This window comes from Anabas testudineus, chromosome 19, assembly GCF_900324465.2.
Source record: "Anabas testudineus chromosome 19, fAnaTes1.2, whole genome shotgun sequence".
NCBI lineage: Eukaryota > Metazoa > Chordata > Actinopteri > Anabantiformes > Anabantidae > Anabas > Anabas testudineus.
Window position 1 is genome coordinate 1525897 of NC_046628.1, and position 23536 is coordinate 1549432.

Below are 23536 nucleotides of genomic sequence, written 5' to 3' on the forward strand. Positions count from 1 at the left end.
CAGAAACATGACTTGGTTGGATTGTGTTACATGTCTTGTGAACAAACAGTTTACTTTTCCTCTGTTTTCAGGTTCTGTCTACAAAGAGCTTGAAAAAGCAAATGAAAAAGATAAAAAACATGACTGTGAAAGACATGGTGACCACCTTGGTGTCCTTCTACTGGTCAGTGATGCTGGGCCTTCTCCATGTGGCATTCAGTGTGGCTCGGGGATTCTGCCGAATCTTCTACAACACTTTCATGGGAGGCAATCTGGTAGAGGGGGCCAAGACCATAAAGGTTATTATATGTAATTTTATAACAATAGAGCAGTGTATCCACAGGTCTTCAAACAAACTACAGTAAATACAGTGCAAAGAATTCCTCCTAAACGGCCTATATCTACAGGTTTCAGAGTTGCTGGCCAACATGCCTGACCCCACCCAAGACGAGGTGCGTGGTGAGGGGGAAGACAGAGAGAAGAGGCCATCTGACCACAGCTCCCCAAGGGAGGACTTGGCTGACCTGGCGGTCAACACCAGTGAGACTGAGCTGCTGTCAGACATTTTTGGTCTGGATCTAAGAAGGGAGGGGGGCCAGTACAAGATCACTCCTCATAACCCTAACGCCAGCCTGACTGAACTGCTCAACTCCCCAGTTCCCTCCCCGACCCCACAGACATCAACCACAGCACCCCCACCTGAGCTCAGACAGAGGCATCAGGTAGTAATTTTCTCTCTAATCCTTTCGCTTTATTTCTTCCAAATACATTTTTGTATATCTGTGATAATGAGCAAATCAAAGATCAATCACAGATGATCTCAAATATTTGGCTGCAAAACATCTGTTAGCACTCTGTAGCAGCTCTATAGGCTGAACTTACTGTAACTTAATGCTAACAACAGCATGCTGACATACTCACAGCGATAATGCTCAAATGCAGATATTTAGCTGTTAATGTTTAGCACGTTCATCATCTTGTTCTGTGCTGTTAGCATGTTGTAGTGCTGTAACATTTGCTAATTAGCAGTAAACAGAACTGATTTCAGTATGTTTGCAGGTATTAGATTAAAAAAAGAATTCCAAAGTATTGAGATAAGTTGGTAGACAAGGTAGATATATATATATATATATATATATATATATATATATATATATATATATATATATATATATATATATATATATATATATATATATATATATATATATACACACACACACACACACACACACTGTGTAATATATTTTAGATTATCCCTAATTAGTAGTAACTGTCAATCTAATTCATATGAGAAAATATTATTTTGACTCTAATGTTGCTAACTCTTGATTGGTGGATAACAACCAAATGAATCCCCCTACTGCAAACAATGAAAGAACAGAACAATAAAGAAATACTACCATTTTAGTTTGTGACTGAAAGTGGCTTTCATGAAAATATTCTTGTAAATGCAAGTGTTCCTGTAATATCTCATCAGTCATAAGTGATAGTTGATGGATACATAGATGTTCAGGGCCTTTAAAGCATGAAACCAGGATTTCCATGGGTAAAATTCACTCATTCACAATCTGTATTAATTGTCTTGTGTTTTTGCCTTTTTCTAAGTCAAAGAGCTTTTCCTCAGAGGAGAAAGAAGCAACATCAGAGACTAAATGCGGACCAGAGAAAACAGAGTACGTACACAAATTGGTTAATATAGCTTAATGGATTTTGATACAGAAACACAGTGTGTACAGATAGTGGAAATTCTATTATAAACACAGGGCATTCATGAAACAGATATTTTGTATGAAATTTCTTCAGAAGCAATAATAGGACATTAACTCTGACAAAAACTCCAGGAAAATCTTGTCAATTGTTTCTCTTTCAACCACATCTAATGGTCTTACCCAATAGATGAAAGTCACATAGTGATGGCAGGATTTATCTCTACCATAACTGGGCAAACTCCATTGACTAAGAAAGTTTGTAAAATTATCTTGGAAAAAAAGGATAAGCTAGTAGGTAGGTAGTCCTTGAGTTAAGAATTTGACAACATTAAATAAGTATGTTTATTTGGTTGTACACAAACAAAATAAGTAATTTTTACACAATGAATACAATACTTGTTTGCTCTACTTATTTGTTCTTGAGAGAACATAATAATCAATAGAAATTGTTTAAAATCTAGTGGCTTAAAAAATATCAGTTTATGACTTAGCTTTGCTTTGAATGTTATTTCAAATATCATCATTATTTCATTTCAGAGCTGGGCACACAGAGAAACAAGAGAAACAGCAGAAAAATGAGAAGATGAAAATAAAAGTTCGACGGCACCACACCTCAAAGTCTGATGAACCGGACCTACAGGAGTCTGCATTTTTGAAGAAGATCATTGCCTACCAGACAAAACTACTGGTACACCAACTTTGAACCTGAAACACCAATAACTGAAACATAAGCTGGTTGCAGTGAAAGGATTAGGATGATGTTTTCATTTGCACTTAGTAGACGCTTTTATCCAAAGCGACGTACAAGATTCAAGGCAAAGGCAGGATAAGCATAAAGAGGTTTTGCCTCCCCTACTGAACCCCTACTGGAAGTAGGCCACAGCCAGGATTTGAACCCCAGTCTCCCGCATGGAGGACAGCGATCTTATTGCTATGTTATCCAGTCGCTTTTCAAGTGATGGTGTCAACAGCACCATTTTAAATCAAATGATTATTTAATAGCTTGTCTAATGTTGAGTTCTGTCTGTGACACCCAGAAACACATTAATATCTTCTCTTTCTGTTTCCTTTGCAGAACTACTTTGCCAGAAACTTCTACAACATGAGAATGCTGGCTCTGTTTGTTGCCTTTGCAATAAACTTCATCCTCTTATTCTATAAGGTACAGTATGCAAGGGGGGTAGTTCTCCACAGACCCTCTTAACAAATTTAACAAATTGGCTTTTTTTGTCTTATCACCTGTGCCACTGATTCGATAAAAGTAAAGTGATAAGAAGAAGAAAACGTATAAGGGGTTATTCTGTGAGAGGAGATTATTAAGCCAGGCATTACCCTGTGGTGCTAAATACAGAAGCTGAATACAGAGGTGAAGCCTCTATGATCTGACTGGTTAATGTGCTAGCTGTGTCCATTTACTTAGCTAACAGCAAGGATTAGATCTTGGCATCTGTGTTTACAAGTATAACTGGCCCCTAAGACTGCAGTTCGTGGAGTCCCAGTGTATTTTGGGAAGATAACAAAAAATTATTGTTTTTTTTCTCAGAGTATACCACCTGTAAAAAAAGTATTCTCTCTATCATCCAAATACACTGTCAAACCACTGGAGAGGAAGACCTTTCCTTGATCCTCCTTTTCTTTAACTTTTGATTTTTTTTTAATTGTTCATGCCAGGTTTCTACATCTTCATCTGTGGTTGAGGAAAGGAGAGTAGTGTATCACAGTGGCCAACCAGAGAGCAACGTTCAGTGGGATCCACTGGGTGAAGAAGCAATAGAGACAAAGGGGGAGGTGATGGATGAGACTGGAGAGCCCCTGAAGCCCATCATGGTCCGTTTTATCCTGGAGGAGAGCAGTGGGTACATGGAGCCCATGTTAAGGATCCTGGCCATCCTGCACACTGTCATCGCCTTCTTCTGCATCATTGGATACTACTGTCTCAAGGCAGGCTCAAATATTTAGTATATATACAGTGGCAAGGAAAAGTATGTGAACCTTTTGTAATTTCATGGTTTTCTGCATTCATTTTTAATAAAAATGTGATGTGATCTTTATCTATGTCAAGAGTATTCAACAAATATAATGTGCCTAAAGTAATAACACAAAAAATTCTGATCTTTCATGTCTTTTTGATACCAACCAACCTTAAAAGTGGAAGTGAAAAAATCATTTGAATAATGACCTTCAAAAAGCTAATTGGAATCAGGTGTTTAAGAAATTAAGAAAATTAGTTTGGAGGTGTGAACTACAGCTACTTTAACTGGCAAAAAGCACTCCTTTTGAGTTTGCTCAACACAAGAAGAATGTGCTTATGTAAGCCATGCCTCGCCAAGAGCTTTTCAGAGGATCTACGATCAAGAATTGTTGATTTACATAAAGACATTCAAGACTTTGACACTAAAGTCAAGGAAACAATCTACAAATGGAGACACTTGAAGACTGTGGCTACTCAATCACAAGGTGGCCTGGTGGCTCAATGAGTAGATCATTGGCAAGAGATACAGAAGGTTCGGGGTTCAAACCCCGTCACAGACACCAGGCGTGTCAAGACAAGACACTCCATGCTAGTTCCCTGCTGTGTGTAGCTGCCCACTGCTCCCCCAGGGGATGGGTTGAATGCAGAGGACCAATTTCATCTGTAACATGTAAATAAAGGTGTTTTGTTTCATTTACTCTACCAAGAAGTGGGCGGTCAGTCAAAATGACCCTAAGAGCATAACAAGCCCAGACCAGACCTCAACTCAATGATATGCTATGAAATGACTTGAAGAGAACCACACATTTGAAATGTCCAAAGACTATGACAAAGCTAAAGCAGTTCAACAGGAAGAATGGGCTACAAAAAAGCGTTGACATACTTTTTCCACTGTATTTGTTAATACTCTTGACTTAAAACATAAAATTCCAAAAGCACATATGCCACTGTATGTATATAGGTATGCCTGTATATCAGCTAACAAATAATTTATTCTAATGGTCTGTCATTAAATTATTTTTCAATGTACAATTTTGTGTTTCTAAGTCAAGCTTTAGAATGGCCTTAAATTTAACACCACTCCTTTATTCATTAAATTTTTTGTATTGTAGGTTCCACTGGTGATTTTTAAGAGAGAGAAGGAGGTGGCCAGGAAGCTGGAATTTGATGGTCTTTATATCACAGAGCAGCCATCTGAAGATGACATCAAAGGCCAGTGGGACAGACTAGTGATCAACACACAGTGAGTAGTCTCTGTTGGGGGCAGTGGAAGGATGGTGTGTGTGTGTGTGTGTGTGTGTGTGTGTGTGCGTGTGTGTGTGTGTGTGCGTGCGTGTGTGTGTGTGTGTGTGTGTTTGGAGGGGGGTGTGCTGTTGTTTCCACATAATGCAGCATTACAATGTTATTCATCAGGCTTTTGTTCGTTTTTCAGGTCTTTCCCCAACAACTACTGGGACAAGTTTGTAAAGAGGAAGGTACATATCACAATAATATCCTAGAAACCCCCAGTAATATCACACACAATACTTTTTAAAGAATATTTCTGGTAATATCGTATATGTTTATTATATACTGCCCATACAAAAAAAAAAAGGTACTCTCTCTAATAATTTGTTGGTTCGCCTTTAGCTTCAATAATGGCACGCATTTGCCATGGCATTGTTTCGATAAGCTTCTGCAATGTCACAACATTTATTCCTGTCCAGAGCTGCATTAATTTTTCGCCAAGAGAGAGAAAAGATTCCAAATGACTCCTAGGTCTGGTGGCCAAGCCATGTGTGAAAATGATGTGTCTTTGAGCCTGATGATCCTGGCATTTTTCATCTTGGAATATGCCCCTGTGCCATCAGGGAATGAAAAAAATCCATTGAGTATATTCAGGTAGTCAACAGACCTTATTCTTTGGACACATAATGTTGCTGAACTTAGACCTGACCAACTGCAACAACCCCAGATCATAGCACTGCCCCCACAGGTTTGTATGGTAGACACTAGGCATGATGGGGGCATCACTTCACCCGCCTCTCTTCTTACCCTGATGCGATTATAATTCAGACCCTGATTACCTCTAAAACTACCACAGCGTGTGTCTTCTGAAATGAGAAGCTACTCACTCAGTTAGGGTTAAATAACTTGGCTCTTACCTATTTGCTTTGTTAAATCCAGGATGGGCAGTGTATTTTCAATTTGGACAAAAGATTTTTCAGTTATTACAGGATGGATAAATGTTAGTGACTTTATTCTCTCTAATCTGCCTAGATGACTAATGAGATCTTACAGGAACACTTACATTTACAAGATCATAGTTCATAGTTGGTCATACAAGACTAACTATTAACCTCTTTGTCTCACAGCCCTTCCAGAACCCCTAAACTTTCAAAAAGAACAACATAGACAATGTACAAGTTTAAATATACAAGTAAAGTAAAACAATGTACACAACATTAACGACAATTATTTGTTTAGTGAACCTACAGTATGGAATAATTCTGTTTCCTCATGTTAGATGATTCTGTCCAAGTTTGACAAAATTAACTTTGAGCAGTAAATGAGCAGAAGCTGATTGACAATGTGTTTCTCCATGAAATACTGCTCTTCTTCAGGTGATGGATAAATATGGTGAGTTTTATGGCCATGACCGCATCAGCGAGCTGCTAGGTATGGACAAGGCTGCTCTGGACTTCAGTGACGCTCACAAAAAGAGAAAACCCAGGAGGGACAGCTCTCTGGCTGCTGTGTGAGTGTTGCTGACTTAATTGTATCTGTATGCAGTGAAAAAGCAACTCTGATTATTTTACACCAAAGAGTAACAGATGCAGTATTACTAACAGTGGCCATGTTATGTCTTTGCAATTTTTTCCAGTCACAGAGAATTAACATTTAAATTTTAAAAGCTAAACAAACAGAAATATTTAATGCAGTTCTATCTGTTTACAGGCTTAACTCCATTGATGTCAAGTATCAGATTTGGAAGCTCGGGGTTGTATTTACAGATAATGTAAGTATTTTGAAGTATAAGCTAAATCTGGCTCCACATGTGCATTTACTCTAGAATTTTCTTTCATTTTAATAGTACCATAATGAAGTTTTCAGATGTTTCCATTAAACTTCCTGTTTTCATCATTTGTTTGTCTGTTAAGCAATTTCAAAATAGCTGAAATCATCTTATTTCATATTGTGTGGCAGGAGCTGACATATTCAGTATCAAAAATAAAATATTGAAATCCCAAACTCCATGCTTGTTAAGTCTGAAGACATCAGTATATCACATGCACTAGATGTGTACATCATAATTTAAAGGACATGCTCATGTTCAATTGGGGGACACGGTCTCTTTTCAATTTAACATTGCAATACATTCCAAAGTTAATATAAGGCAGAATTACATCCAAAGGTGCAGTTCTTTTCAATTTGTATTTCCACTTTGAGTTTCTTTGATCAACTGTGATGATGGATAATATACCCATAAAAAAGATAAACAGGGAAAGGACAGATACAGAAAAAGACTAACTGTGGAAGATGCTCTTGTTGTGTTTTCTAATGAACAGCAGGAATGTTTACAGCAGGCGCGTCATTTTGTGAATATGAAAACATAATAGCCATGCCTCTTACACAATTTCTGCAATAGTGACTAAAGAATAACCTCTTTCCTCCTCCTCCTCCCTTCAGTCCTTCCTCTACCTGGCCTGGTACATGACCATGTCCATCCTGGGTCACTATAACAACTTCTTCTTTGCTGCCCATCTGCTCGATATTGCTATGGGCTTTAAGACACTACGAACCATCCTGTCGTCAGTCACACACAATGGCAAACAGGTAACTAAGTATATGCAAGTATCACACTGACTAGGAGGCTGATAATACTGTACTTCAGCATTTTTTTGGAGTTTGTTCATCAGTGAAACTCTACTGCAATTCAGTACTGTACTGTACTTTCACTTAAAGAAAGTCCTCTGACTTTCACTAACACATGAGGATTTTTTATTTTGATCCTTAGGAGGCTAAACCTATGTAACATTAAAAATGAAAGGTAGCTTGACAGTAAATGAGAAACTGACAATTGTACTCCTCTCCTGTGTTGCAGCTGGTGTTAACAGTTGGCCTGTTAGCAGTGGTGGTGTATCTTTACACTGTAGTGGCCTTCAACTTCTTTAGGAAGTTCTACAACAAGAGTGAAGACGGAGAACTGCCAGACATGAAGTGTGATGACATGTTGACAGTAAGTATGAGAAGTGTATGGCCAAAACTGTGTTGAGCAAACATTTCCAACATATGTTATGTCCTAACCGAGGAAAAATAAAAACAGTAAACTGTATGTGGCTTATATGCTGCTTATAAATAAATGCTGTATATATATATTAGTTAGCTTTTTACTAATATAACAAGGTATGTTGAAAACAATGTTAACAGAGGAAAGTTTAAGCAAAATAATGCCAACATATTGATTAACGATTAATAGCTTCAGTTCACAACTTAAATTGAAAACAAAAACTTAAAAGCCAGACTCCAACTCAAGACGTTTTCACCTCACAATTTTACTCTTACTGTTTCTAAAACACAAATTGCCTACAATTTGGTCTGTCCCTGAAAGCCTCACCCACAACTATTTCTAAAACATACATTCTTAACTTTCCCTGAAAACTCTGCCAAAGTGTTTCTGGTAAATGATATAGACATACAACAAGATAACTTTGCATGCTATTTACATGTTAGCATAAAGACAAACAGGTAGTGTGGCACTGATATTGGCATCCAGTGTGTGATTGGTTTAAGGGACACAGACAGAAAAATCATTGGTTAGATATGGTGATGTCAGGATTGTAAGTGTAGAGATTTTATAACATTTGAAAAGTGGTGAGAGAATTAGATCAGAAGTACAGTATGTATTATATTAATCCACAGAGGAACAAGCAGAGTTTTAGGCAAGAGATATTTCTTACTGAACTTTCTCTAAAGCTTCATTAACTTTGTGTGAATAAGAAATGGGAAACATCCTGTGAAGCGTGTCAGGAAATAGGGTCCAGCTCCATTTATGGCCAGAAAGCCATGGGTCAGAGCTTTTAGTCAGGCTGTGTTCACCCTCAGGCTTTATCTGTGCTCAGGAGGAGCTGCTGTAAGATTACATGATCTTTTTCTTTCTTTTCCAGGCATCTGTTAGCTTTTTCAGGAACAACAACAGTGCACATGACAATAAGGATGAATTTTATGCTACCAGCCTTTAAAATGATTAGTTACAGTATCTGGCGTCATTAAAGCTAATAATGGCAATTGTAGATAATGGGATCTGTAATTTTTTATTTTAGGTCATGTAACTACCATTTGCACAAAGGCTGTAACAAATGTTAGCTCAACAAGGGAAGAAAAGTAGACTTAGACTAGATTTATCAAATTATTCAAATATGCTGGATTCTGTTGTCAGTGATGGGGGAAGGCAGAGGTAAAGACAGAATATATTACAGCTGTGATGGCTGCCAAGCCATCTAAAAGAAATACTATATAAGGGCTCAGTTGTGTGTATTTTCTGGGGGTAGGAGGGGGAGCCTTCTGTCACCCGGAAATTTCAGGACACGCACACTCTAATCCCCTATAGTCAGCCACCCATAGCATTCCATAGAGCTCTTCTGTTTCCTATTAAGGGGCCGCAGGTGGCAGCTCTCCCTGGTCCACAAGAAGGTGACACAGGCTTAGTGGGATGGAGGGATTGACAGATGAAGGGCCACTGCCCTGCAGAGGTTTTTTGCTCTTTCCTCTCCCCCCTTTATATAAATAAATCCCTTACAATAACACTTACAGCAGTGTGAGAGGATCTGAGCTGATCTCCCTTTTTCTGTTCACTTGTTGCTCTTTATCTTTTGTTCTTCTCTCTCTCTGTATGGAGCTGTTCCTCTCTTCTCACCCTCTCTTCTTTTGCTCAGTTTCTTCTACGAATCTTGTTCCCTCTGTATACACAACACTGTAGTCTGTTCCTTATTTTCATAGAGTAGAAGCCTCCTCACTGTTTATGTTCATGTGTATTGGCCAAATATTAATGATACAAACCTTTCACAATAAAACTGAAATTACTGCATTGCGATTATATATGAAGTTGTAGTTTACATGTTTACATTTACATCTATCCAGATTAATATTCTAGTCTGAGATGTTTATGCATGAGTAAAAATTTATATTTGTCAGATGTGATGAAATTTCTACAGGGCATTTCTGAGATACAGCATTGCCAAGAATATGACATATATGAGGTGACAGTGAACTTGACCTTTGACCTATTATAACAAAAATCTAATCAGTTTATCCATAAGTTCAAGCACATGTTTGTACCAAATTTGAACAAATGTCCTTAAGGTGTTTGTTTCTAAGAATAACAACTACTTAAATTAGAGGTCCTCACCATCTACTCATATTTACTCACCAAAATACTGTATATATAATATTAATAAGTCGGAATTTTCCTCAAGCTTTAAAATCTGTACAACATTCATGTTGATTCCTATGTTTGTGTAGAAATTGCACTGTCTGTAACAATCTGTCTGGTCCTCATTTCAAATCCTGCATATTAAACATCTCTGTGTCTTTCTCTCTCCCCTTCTCAGTGCTACATGTTTCATATGTATGTCGGTGTGAGAGCAGGTGGAGGGATTGGTGACCAGATCGAGGACCCAGCAGGTGACGAGTATGAGATCTATCGCATCATCTTTGACATCACCTTCTTCTTCTTTGTCATTGTAATCCTCCTGGCGATCATCCAGGGTGAGATACACCCCACACACACACACACACACAAACATGCATGCGCGCTGAATGTACTTCGTAATACATATGTATGCATAATACGCACAGAAGTGGCTGTTGTTCTTAAAACAAGAAGGTCAAACATCTGAGAGTTGTGTGCTGAGCAATAGTGTGATCACAACCCTTGACATCAGACAATGGAACCTGAACAAAACAAGGTTAGATTGGCTAAACTTTGGGCCTTTGCACCTTGGAAAGAAGACAAACACACACAAGAGGCAAGACTCGGGCAAACATAGGAGAGACCAGCTGGAGACTCCTGGAGGACAAAGAGAATTATTATTAATTGAATTCTAATTGCAGAATAGGAGACAGGCAGGAAAGATAGAGAGGTTCCGAGTTCCGGTAATGGTCCGCCAGAGAAAGTTAGTCAACAAGAAGGAAGTCCAATTGCCATGACTCAACTTTCAGTTTACATATTAAGATCAACAAATACCCCTTTAGAAGTACTAGGCAAGTGAGGAGAAGGAAAAGCTCGTGGATGGATGATAAAGAGTTATGTTCTATTAGTGAACAAAGGCAGTTTTAGTGATGCTAAAAAAAACCCCCACTAGTACTCACAAGTAATCTTTGCTACCACACTTTAAGAAATCAAGAGTGACTGTTCTGTTTAGTCTTCAATGAAGAGATTAACAGAAAAGAGAAAAAGGAACAGACAGAATCACACTGTGCCTCACAGGAACCATGTATGTCAATGTACGTCAGCAAGTAACACACTGTTGACTTGAAGAGCTAAAGACTGTGGGTCAGTCTGTTTGTAACTTCTACATCAACAATGCTCTGTTAAATTCTAGGGTTGATCATTGATGCTTTTGGAGAATTGAGGGATCAGCAGGAACAAGTGAAAGAAGACATGGAGGTGAACACACACAAACACATACACCACCCACAACCACAATTACTTTTCAGATAAAAGCCCTTGGGTAAATGTTTTGTGTGACTTACTCAGCATGTCTGTGTTTCTCTTTTAGACCAAATGTTTTATCTGTGGAATAGGTAACGATTACTTTGACACAGTGCCACATGGCTTTGAAACGCACACGCTACAGGAGCACAACTTAGCCAACTATCTGTGAGTACTTCTGCAGTTTATGTTTGTACCAAGCAGACATTCATAATTGGGATAGGTTCTGAATTCTGTACCAATAGTAGTAGCTGAACTGTCTTACCATTTTTACATTTTTACACTTACAGTACTTTTCCAAACATAGAAAGGAATTCTTAGGCCCATATCCACTTGTCCTCCCCAATAAAGAAACACATTTCAAGGTGAAAAAGTGATTCTTCAGGGTTTATTTTTGCTTCAGTGTAGGATTACCATTGATGCTTTAAAAATAGGATCAGGTTTTAAATTAACACCAAATGGGCACCCCTAATCTAAAGTTTGTGTAATTATACTTTTGTTTAAATCATTTAAAATAACTCCACCAGCATCAGCTATTTGACATTTACAGTTAGATTTTATTTAACATCCAGCACTGTTGCTGTGTTATTGTGTATGTGTGATAATGTTGTCAGTGGATATGTTTCTAATGTGTGTGGGTGTGTGTCTTTCAGATTCTTTGTGATGTATCTCATTAACAAAGATGAAACAGAGCACACAGGCCAGGTAAACTAACTCACTCACTGTTCACTGTGGTACTATACTACTCTTTCTTCAGTGTTTTGTTGTCTTTGTTGTAGGCTGCTTGCATTTTGAAAGCCTCAGTATGCTTTAAACAAGGTGCTGGTTGGATCCTCTGAACCCCTTTTGTTGTAAAAAGTAGTTTGAACAATTTGTATATCGAGTAGATTTGAAATAAATAATGACCGATATACCGTAACGTACGTTTGCTAGTTTTGCACATTTAAGACAAAATTCTGACTCGAACAAAGTTGATGCATATCGAGCACAACATGATCATACGTCATCATACAACGCACCACCTTAAACAGCCTTTGCAAGTCTCTCTATTCCTCTTCCAACTCAATGTGCACAATACATGATAATTCTACTAGTCACAGAATCACATTAAATACTTTAGAAGCTTTGGTTTCTCCACTGCTAAATAGCAGCTAAAGTGAGATGAGCTGATGACTACTTTCAATACTTTGAAGCATACTGAGGCCATTAGTGGTGAAGTATTTGCCACTAACGCTGCTGTTAGTTTCCTCAGTAGAGGACAGTGTAGATCAGTCAAGAGATGCTGAAAATGTATTTGCAATGTAAATATCCTCCATTCTATGTCTTTAAGGAGTCTTATGTATGGAAGATGTACCAGGAGCGTTGCTGGGAGTTTTTCCCTGCTGGTGACTGTTTCCGGAAACAGTATGAGGATCAGCTCAACTGATCTGTTCTTGGAGGAACAGACTCGCTTTCATGGTCTAACAGCCATCGTCTCTCTGCTTACCCCCTAAGCCGTTCTTACTGCTCTTAAAGGAGGGCTACCAAATGGCAGGTTTTACACCCTGCTTCACTTTCCTGTCCAGAAGGACCTACAGGCCCAACCCCCCTATTCTAATCATCCCTTCCAGCTCATCTTCGTCAAGAAAGTCAACTCGCCAGTTCTACACCCACTTCCAACACATGCTGTTTGGAATGCTTCTAAGACTTTGTACATAGAAAATATCCGATTATTATATATGCTGTATGATATTTGACTGAGGGCACGTCAAGGTTTTTGGCTCAGACTTTTTTGCTTCATCTTATTCTACATTGACAGTAACAAGCAAAAATATGAATAAGAAAAGGAATAATGGAGGACTCAAAGATGCACGGAGGAAAAGAGTGAAAGGATGATAAATGCTTCCTGAAAGACATTCGGGACAGTGATGAATCCTCAAAGAACAGCCATTAGAATTATCTTGTTTACGACTTTTCATGTGTACAGTGCACGTTGCATGTAAGTACAGGGGTTGGACACAACACCACCTCTACAACCTGCTGTAATCCAACACAACTGTGTGATAAATCTGAGCCTTTAGAATCTTCCATGATCCGACGATAAGACTGTCAAAGAACTCTAAGGGAACTTTTCTAGGCTTTTTAGTTTGTGGTACATCAAACTTCAGCCACCAGGAGTTCCACAGAGTTAAATCAACACCAGAGATGGTATCAACGCAATCTGATCTCACAAATAGAACTTCTATTGTACTGCACTGAAAACTAGTAGTGTGCCGATATTGTGTCCACACCCTGTACATGCCAACACTGTGTGTGAAGGGCTCCTTACTAAGTGATCAACAAGTCCATTCTGTTCAGTCGAGCTGAGTGACCTGGAAACTTGGCGATGCCGCAAAATGTGGCTATCGACAAGTCCATCGGCCTGTCACTTATCGACGTCTTTTGTTTCAAAGAAAAAAAAATGTTCCTTAAATTCTTCTTGCCAAATGGTTGAAGGCATTATTAATATATTGACCCCAAATAGCAGTGTGATCTGTTTGTCCAACATCCTGCTCCAGATTGATATATGTGGTCAGATTGGCACAAAATTTACAGAAGCCACTAATTCTTCCATTTTAATTTTTTACCTACCACATGACCTTTCCCCTGATGCTGCCATCAGTACCCTGCTACCAATATGAGACCAGCTCAACACTCAGCATGTTGTTCTGTCTCTCTTTAGTGTTGTGGTGAATATGAGGCATCAGCCTCTGGGTGCCACTGATGGGGGCTTTACACTGCTTTTTAAAACATTTTATTTAATTAATGCTCGGGTTTGCTTTGTTCATAAATGGCGTTATTTTATGAAAAGCAACACCAAACCAACAAAATGGTGACTAATCTGTGTAAAGCTGCATATAAAGTTGTGTGCGTGCTTGTTGGCAAAGATTAAATAATCTATCCTAACCGGAGTTTTCTGCAGTGGGAAAAGCAGCAAGGGCAGGCTGAAGACTAATTGTGAATGAATACATGAAGGATACATGAGGATACAGTGCCTTAATAAGCCAGGGATGAGCTATGCAAGCTGGGGGAGGAGAAATGAATGTTAGATAGCTTCACATACAATACAATGTAAAGATCTAAAATTGATGGTGATGGGCTGTTTATGCAAGTGGTAAATTATGGAAAGATGTAGAGTGAAATGTCCTCAGGACTATTATACGAGACATAAAATGACTGACATGTCGTCACAAAGGAGCTACTCTGTGGCAACTGGACTTCTTTGAGATTCCTGAATATGTTCCATCCCTCATTCGAAAGCCCTCTCCAGGTCTAATGGGCTGGTTGGGAGTCCCAGATATTTAACCTCTATGGAGTAGTTAAATCAATAACTTTTTGATGTTGTTGTCCCACCTAACTATTATCTTTGTCCTTAGGGTCACATGAGTCATGCACAGCTGCGTAAGAAGGGATGGTGTTGTAGTCCCCCCCTCTGTTGAGCCATGGTCATTCATACATAGATTGTACGTAGACATGCCTGTCTTAAAAGGACATTAACAAAGTCCAGTTGCCACTGAGCAGCACCGTTGACATATCCATGACCTGAGTGACTGAAAAGCTGCACAGACAACTGACATGTTTGTGACTAAAAACATCCACTCAGTTTCTCGTCAGCTATGTTCACAGAGCTAAAGCTAAAGCTGTGCGATAAATCCTCCTCCATCAAAGATCCTCTGTTCAGCTTTAACTCTTTTTATTGAAATTGATGTTTTTGTAGTGTTTAGATGTTTTTGTTAATTTACTTGTGTTATTCCAAGGAATTTGTAATATTTACTCTAATATTAATATAGAAACACCTCAGGCTAACTAGCCTCAGGTAGGACTTATTGCATATAGTAGTTGGATCACACAGTGTTAGCTTTAGCTGGGTCTATCTAACAGACTGCCATCAGAGCACAAGATGCAGTGGTTGTTTAGTCCCCACGCAAAACAAGCTATGTTTGTGACAGCTGTGTCAGCAGTGTTTACATGACACGTAATATTTGTCATTTACGATGCTGCCATAAAAACATTTTTAACTATGGGTTAATCTCTTTTGCTTTAGTACAGTGCACGCTCTGCTGCAGACACACATACTGTATACATTCTGCCTCATGTAACATAGGAGTCGATGTGGACGAACAGAATCAGCCATTTCAATATGAAATGTTGGATTGTATTCTCACTTTATTCTGTTTTGTATTGTAAATGTTACACCTTCACTGCAAAGCAGGAACATGACCTGACTGGTTTAAAGTGGATGAAAAGCTCCAACCTTCCATAGAACACAACATACAAAGTTTGGACCTTGTAGGATTTGACTTTGAATGCATAAATAAAAGCCAAATGAATGGCACTATCAGAAATTAACTAATCTATTTAAAGCATAGTTACCACTGCAGGATGTTTTATTTATTTATTTTTTTTCTTACAAGAAGTGTGTGTCGATTGATTGAGCTGGCAAATGTTCAACAAACACGTCTCGGAAACTTTTCAAATAAGCATTGTTCACTTTATTATTTAGTTTTTTTTGGTGATGGACTAATGCAATACAGCAGTTATTCTTTTTGTACAAATGTTCTCCAAAACCCCCCCAAAAAACAGCTATAATATCGTACAAAATGCCATTGCATGTTTATTGTTCAGGATTAATGAATAAGTATAACAATTACACAAAATCTATGTCACCCATCAATTGTTTAATAGGATTATTTAAGACTGATTAAGATTTCTGTACTATTGTGTAAAAGTGTTCATTGTAACTTTTCGTGTCCTTTGCCACAACTGCATCCTTTCAGTAAAAAAAAAAAAAAACGGTGGCTCCTACGTTTCTCTCACGTAACCATCACTGTTTTAATATATTATGAGTAACTGGTTTGTTTAAGAATCATTTAGTTTTAAGCTCAAGCAATAGCCCTTCAACGAGTGTATGAAAGATGACTGACCATTGTAAATTGCAAACAAAGTCAAAACAAATGAAAGCTTGCATTACATTGTCTCAGATTTAAATAAAATTCTGTATTTATTCATTTATTTTCTATTTATGTATTTATTTTTATTTCATTAACAAATACTACTAAAGATATAAACATGAGGTTTATGTTATATTAGCTCAGCACTTAATCTTAAAAGTGCAGTAAGTGATCATTTATTGGCTGCATCATCATCTGTTTCAGCTACCAACTTCCTGACAGGTAAAGGTGATTCTGCTGGGAATAATCTACTACTCTGCGCTTGCTTTAGACCTTCTATAACCTCATTAAACAGATATGTAAAAGGTCAATTCAGCTGCATTACACCAGTCGCCTAAATGTTTCTTCCTCAACAGGGAAAAACTAAGAGAGAGGTTTTTACTAAAGAGAACAACAGGTCCTTATATCAAACTAACTCTTTTATATTAGCATTGGATACGCATTTAAATGCACTTTTTGCGCAGAACAAAGACTGGGGTCAGAAAGCCCCCCCATTTCTTTAATAGAAAGAGCTGTAAGAAAATGATCAGAGACAGAATGAACAGAAGGATTAGTTACAGCAAGAAGAGTGTTCACATTTTTGCACATCTGTGGTTTCAGGACAGATCTAAAAAATAGCGACCCTGTCCTTTAAAATCATCATTATGTTTAGCAAGCAAGTTGACATCTGTGTGTATTTATATCACATATTTCATAGATGTCTTATCTATTTAATATTGAACCATTTGGGCATCTAATAAACAACCTACAGAGTGATGCACTTAGCCAAAGAAGCTGGCTACTTCATTTTAGCTTTTGCTATATAACAAATGTGCAAAACATCAGTGACATTTGATTGTAAAGAAGTTTTCTTACCATATTCACTGTAGTATAAATTAAATTCTATTTAAATGTACTTAACGTGATAAAGGGGGTTAAGCAGAAGATGCTACACTAGTTTAATAGAAGCTGCCACTAAAGACCGCTGCAGAGCCATCTTTACTGACTGCGCCTTTAACATTAGGCGAGTGCACGTGTGATTTACATTTAGCCAGAATGACTGTACAAGTGTGATCACACAATGGATGATACAGTTTCAACCAAATAGTGTGGGTGATATGTTTTGTTGCATTGTACCCTACTGATGTAATGCCTGTCTTTTTTACCTATTGCAATACCAGACCAGGCAGAGTAATGATACTAATGTGCAGCATTTTCCTTATGTAAAATAAATATTTTCCATATTTACCACAGAGGGAATGTTTAGTTTGCCACACAGCAGAGCATGATGGTTTTCAGTAAGTCTGTGCTACTTCTGAGAAAGAAAATATGGAAAGAAGGTCTGAGTCTGATTTGCATGATAATGAGAATAAAACTTTATTTCTTAACTTGTGAAGATGGAAATCTTCTTATTGAAGTGTTGTTTTATATACAAACATGTGAATGCCCTCTGGCCATGCCGTGGCCTCTAGGTTTGTATCTTGCCCTCAGCTGGGTTTTTGTCCCTCCTCAGGTCCTCATAGGTGGAGTCTGTATTAGTGAACCTGGGTGCACCTGGCTAGTCCATCTAAAGGACATTAAAGATCTGCTTCCCCCAGTTCTGATCTCTCACTTCCTGACCTTTTCTTGTGCCACGTTTTATTTGCCTTTATTTCTTGCCATAGAATGTTTCACCTTCACACATCCACACACTACGGAGCTACTCTCAACAAGATGCTTTTCCTTTTTTTGCCATAACCTCACAGCCAGACTGTTGCAAACCCCATTTCAAGAAAAGTTGAGACTTTTTCTAAAATCATTTATTACCCCTGCCCTGTGACTTTTGTTTCTACTAAAATCCCGTGCTTCCCTGTTGGCTTCCTTGTTTTCACCTCTATTAGCCCAACTTATTATGTCCGTGACAATAAACTGCTTTTCATGTAATGTTCTCACTGTGTCTGGCATTATAATTGGGTCCTTAAACACTAGAAATCTGACAAGTCCTCCAACTTTAACTTGCTCAAGTGGGATTGTTTGTCTTTCTCTAATTCCATATGCAGTTATATTTTATTTTGTAAGGTCTTAAACCTTACACTGTAAAGTCCCTTGATATGAACTTTGTTGTGATTTTGCCCATATAGATCATGCACAGAGGCAGCTCAGCAGAATCTTTGCACAGAATTTATGTATAGCTGACTTCTTGAGTGATGGAGTTTTAGTTTTTAAATACTGCCGTCCGTCTGTCTATATTCAATAACAGCAGTGGTTTCTGCTCTTGGTCTTTTGAATTTTTCCATAGTTCAATTCAGTTCAGTTCAATTTTATTTGTATTGAGCCAAATCACAGCAGAAATCATCTCAAGGCACTTTACAGTGTAAGGAGTATAATTGTATAAAAAATTATACAGAAAACCCAACAACAACCCATTTTAGCAAGCTTTAGGCAACAGTGTCTGAATCTTTTCACAATATATTTGAATTGTACATTGTGAAGAAAGAAATCTTTTTCTGAAGGCTGTGTAGGTAAAGGAAAATATAATATTCAGACAATAATATCACAATTGATTAAACAAAAGAAACTGGCATTTAGTGACATCAAAGCCTACTGTTTCACATCTTTCAAGTACTGTACATAAGTGTCCATGCACCATATTTTTCTCAAAAGGCTAAAATCTGTTAATATTTCTTCTAAATGTAATGAATGGATGAGAAAGTGTGTGTGTGTTAGAGTGTGTGCATGCTTTAAATTGCATAATGTGGGATGTCTAAAAACCTAAGGGGGCATGCTCCTTGAAGCCAGATAGGATCCAGAGCCAGGATTCATTAAAAAGCAAGCAGGGCAGCAGCCCTGGAGGAGCATGGGTTCCCAACCATTGGTATGAAACGGCACCAAAACCTCGAGAGCATGGACGCCATTATAAACATCCAGCTACCCCCTGCAGGAGCAACACCTGAAAGTCATTAGTATGTCTTTACCACTGATGTGTACAGTATGATCCACCTGATGTTGATAAGAGGTACTGCTCTGCTAGATGCAAAATGGCTGCTAATCAGCCACGTAAGAGTCGGACCTCTCAGTCATCTGATGCAAGGCATATGCAATTTTTATGAGTCTGCTGTGTTTGCAAATGTGTGGTAAAAACTGATGAGTGGACTGTATAATACAAATACATATGTACATCAACATGTGGCTATGAGAATGTGACTATCAAACCTTAACCCTGCACTTCATGGATGACTACTCTGCCAACTCATCAACAGCCACCCTCACCTGTAGTCATGGCAAAGACTTATATAGTACTTAAGTATATGAGCAAATGAACCAGTAGTTATAGGCAACCAGGGTTAGGCAGAGAACCAAGGTCCAGGTGAGCAGATCAGGTCAGTAACAGGTTGTAAGGATGCAGGTCCAAGGTGAATAGTTGAAGTAGCACAATGAGTCTGAACGGAGGGCTGCACATGTGCTAATAAAGGAGGTGAAGGAGCACATGTGGAGCTGATCAGGTAATCAGAGAGTGAGTGGAGGGAGAGGCACAGACGGAGAGCATCAATGAAACCATATATAGAGATGATAGGAGGCCGTGACAATTACATCAAACAGCTGAGAGGCTGATTAATGGAGCTATTATGCAACAGCAAGTAAACCAAAATACACAGTATGACTAATGTGGACATGCTGCTGTGAGAAAGCCGGTCACCAATCATGGACGCTGGTGCAGGTGTCGTTTCTGTGAACGTACACTGAGTAAAACTGCAGCTGTTCAGGACGAATTGTGAAAAAAGAGACCAAACCCATCGGCCTATGGTATATCTGCAGCTGTCTTAGTGAACAGACAACATTTTTGAAGCACTGGCAAGATGGGCTCACAGAGCACCAGCAGTTCAGATACACTCAGTCAATGATACTATTCAAATTATTAATTAAACTGATAAAGACAAATTACACAAATTTCTAAATCATTGCAACAATTACAAAAAGGGGAGATCATATAAAGTGCTACAGAACTTTAGATCCCGGTTCTCTGTCTCTGGAAAAAGGTTCCTGTGGTGAAATAGAATAAGATCCAGGATCCTCAAGCTAAACCCAGTGAACATTATTTTAGTTCAAATTCCAATAAATCCAGCTTTTGAATCACTCAGTGCTTTACAGAGCAGAGGGACACTGTGTGTGAACTAATAAACAGCCTTTTCCACAAAGCTCATCACCATCTGTACCGTTCGTCTTTCTCCCTGACATTAAAAGAACTCTGTGCTTCTACCAGTGGACATCATGTCAAAGAGCAGGTTGATCAATCTCACTGGTTTGAGCAACAAGTTCCCATCATCTGAACTGAAAAAGTCCTCAGTGACATGAGCTGCGTTTCAACTTGAGGCAGAGAGATATGTTAATGTAACCATCTATCTATGTACATGTACTATTGGAATATTACTGTAGATACCAGGAGCATTTCAATCCAGCCAGGTGCCATTCAAGGCCTCAGGTCAGGTTCACTTTCCCACTTCTACTGACAGCTTGTCACAAACCTGCTGCACTCCATATAGCAAATGCTTCAAGGTTTTTCTCCCTGTCTAAGACACTGTCCTAGACGATGAAAATGTGTTCAGTGGAGCTGAAAACTGCCGATCGAGCAACACTCAACACATTTTCTTTCAGTATTATGTCACGATGCCTGAAAGTGAATATCGTGGAGTCTGTCTGGGATTACATAAAGAGTCAGGCTCGTTTGTAAGAGCCACCAAACCCTCGTTCGCACAAAAATGCTCATTTTAGACTGATGAACAGCACCTATTCACAAGGAACTGAGAGCTGATCAACAGAATAATAAATGGAACTAAACTAACTGAAGTTACCACATAAGGCTGCAGTCAAAAAAGTCTGTTATCACAAATCAGCAAATGAAAACGAAACAACCAGCCATCGTGCTAAAGGAGCCATAACTATTAGGTTAGTTACGAATGCAGTGATGAACTGTGCCTGTATAATCACTACAATACTGGCAGCATCACAGTTATATACTGGACACAGTTCAGTAGAATTATGTTAGAATTGTATTTAGTCTCTACCATCATCAGTCAAAGCTGTTGAAATACTCTGAACAAAGACTCTTTGTGCACTTATTTTAAATGATCTGACACATAAAACATACTTTTAGTGGACAGTGTATTATTCACACAGTGTGTGTCACTTTATTATTTGTAATAAATGATCTGTCAAACTAGCTGTTATATGTTTCCCTCCAACATAAAACACCTCACAATCGCCCAGACAGCCTGAATCCGAGAGGTTCCACTGCAGTGGACAGTAGCACAGCAGCCGTTCAAAGGCGGAGCTGGAGGAGCCGGAGGTTCCAGTCACAGATCAACTGAGCAGTTGAAGCCACAGCAGACAGGAGCATGCTGAATGAGCAGAGCTGAGCTTCCCAGCAAGAGGCGACACAAGTAAGTACACTTTCACTTTTTTAGAGGCACACATGGTCCGAAATACAGAGATGGATTCATTTGACAAAATACATGAAAATCTGAGACTTTTAAACGTGATGTTTGTCTTAAATAATCTCGTCATGTTAAATGTTTCTACATTAACATTAAGAATAATAGTAGAAAAAAAGAGTGTGAAAAGCTTCATATGTTTTTTTTATTTTAATATAAAACATGTCCAGGATAAAATGTGCTTCTTTTACAGTGAGTTTTATATTCTCAGTTTGGACGTTATCAGTTTTATATTCCGTGGTATGAAACAAGCACAGTTCTTTACAAAGTACATTACAAAGTTATTTTGAATTTGATGTCAGCAACATGTTGAGATAAGAGCACGATCACCTCTGTGCTGCATAATCTCATCTTTAAACAACACATAGGTGTTTGGAAACTTTTACATATGTACGTCTTACATATGACTCAATGTAAATGCAAACTGAGGAGAGCAGTCAACAGTTCGGAGCCTTCTTCATCGTGTTTTTGCTTCATAATGTGCCAAATATTTCCAATAAAGAGACCAGACTAATACCTGAGCCATGCTGCAGAAAGCGGTTTGGTGTTGTTGTAATATAAAAGAACCTGCATGTATCACACAACAATAATGGTGAAAGTTGCTCTTGCTGTGTGCACTAATGCACCTCCATACGTATGGAGATGGTCCCTGTCCTCTATGTCCTGGAGGATGTGGTGTTAATGATTTCCTGCTTAGCTCAGTGCAGAGAAGGTGGTTTCTGAATCCTGTTTATTTATGTCTGTTTTGTTTTTCTTTGCATGGAATAATTTTGAATTGTATTTGTGGATACAGCAACAAACCATGTTCACATGTCTGGTTTTAATACAGTGCTGCCTGAGGACCCAAAGTCTATGATTCAGTACTGGATTTCAGCTTTTTTGCTTACCCACAGAGATTTGTCTGAATTTTCCTAATCTTCTTTCCTAATTATGAATTGCAGATAATAAAAAAAAAGCAGCAAATTTCTTTGCAATTTTATATTTTTCTCAAACAGAGAGATATTTGCCTTATCTGTATTTTACAGACTGAGCCTCAGTATAAAGCTTTTTTCTACCCAGTTATTATACTGACCTGTTGCAAGTTAATCTAATAATTTGTAGGATGAGGTCATGTTTTAAGATTCACGATTTAAAAAACCTTATTAATCCCAGAGTTTTTAAAATCTTGAATTGTCTTTTGAACCATGCTGCTGGCTTAAAATTCAGAATTTCAAAATAAGATTTTTTTTAGTTTCATTAACTAGTGTTTTACCTTTGTACACTTGTGCAAATCAGTCAATTCTGTTTATGTTTATATTTGACACAGCGTCTCAATTGTTCTTTAAATAGGGTTTGTGAAGGTAGAAACTGTTGCAGTATTATAAGTGTTTCCCCTGCAGCTGTGATGACAAAAATATAAGAGAAACTATGTTCTGATCATTCCATTATTCTTTTCGAATTCGTGCATGCAGAGGTTGTTCAATTAAACAACTTGAAATAAAAACTACGTTGGCAGCATAGGAGCAATATTTCCTTATTAGGACACATTCACATTTACTCAGTACTCACATCAAGAGCTCAATCAGTGCTCATATGTACACTGAAAGGCTTATTGTTGGCTGACATATGGCGAGTCCATGTGAGACAAAAGTCATGTTCCTGTAGTAACACAACTGAAGCAGGCATCAGAGAACAAAAGAGAGGGGGATTGAGCACCAAAAACAGTGTAACTGGAAGATATCCACTCAATTTGTCTAATGCAGCCCGCTGAAGCCTCCTATTAT

At 38.3% G+C, this 23536-nt stretch overlaps 1 protein-coding gene across 1 annotated transcript in view; it reads left to right on the forward strand.

Moving 5' to 3' along the window:
- ryr2a (ryanodine receptor 2a (cardiac)) overlaps positions 1–16325 on the forward strand; it is a 111117-nt gene extending 94792 nt beyond the window's left edge. Inside the window, 17 exon segments of the mRNA XM_026351828.1 lie at positions 72–278; positions 387–701; positions 1588–1655; positions 2229–2379; positions 2767–2853; positions 3363–3632; positions 4776–4906; positions 5096–5138; positions 6267–6400; positions 6601–6661; positions 7333–7479; positions 7748–7882; positions 10254–10410; positions 11247–11311; positions 11424–11524; positions 12010–12061; positions 12687–16325. Coding sequence (XP_026207613.1) covers positions 72–278; positions 387–701; positions 1588–1655; positions 2229–2379; positions 2767–2853; positions 3363–3632; positions 4776–4906; positions 5096–5138; positions 6267–6400; positions 6601–6661; positions 7333–7479; positions 7748–7882; positions 10254–10410; positions 11247–11311; positions 11424–11524; positions 12010–12061; positions 12687–12782 — 2220 coding nt within the window. The 3' untranslated portion in view covers positions 12783–16325.
- Positions 16326–23536: the final 7211 nt, after the last annotated feature.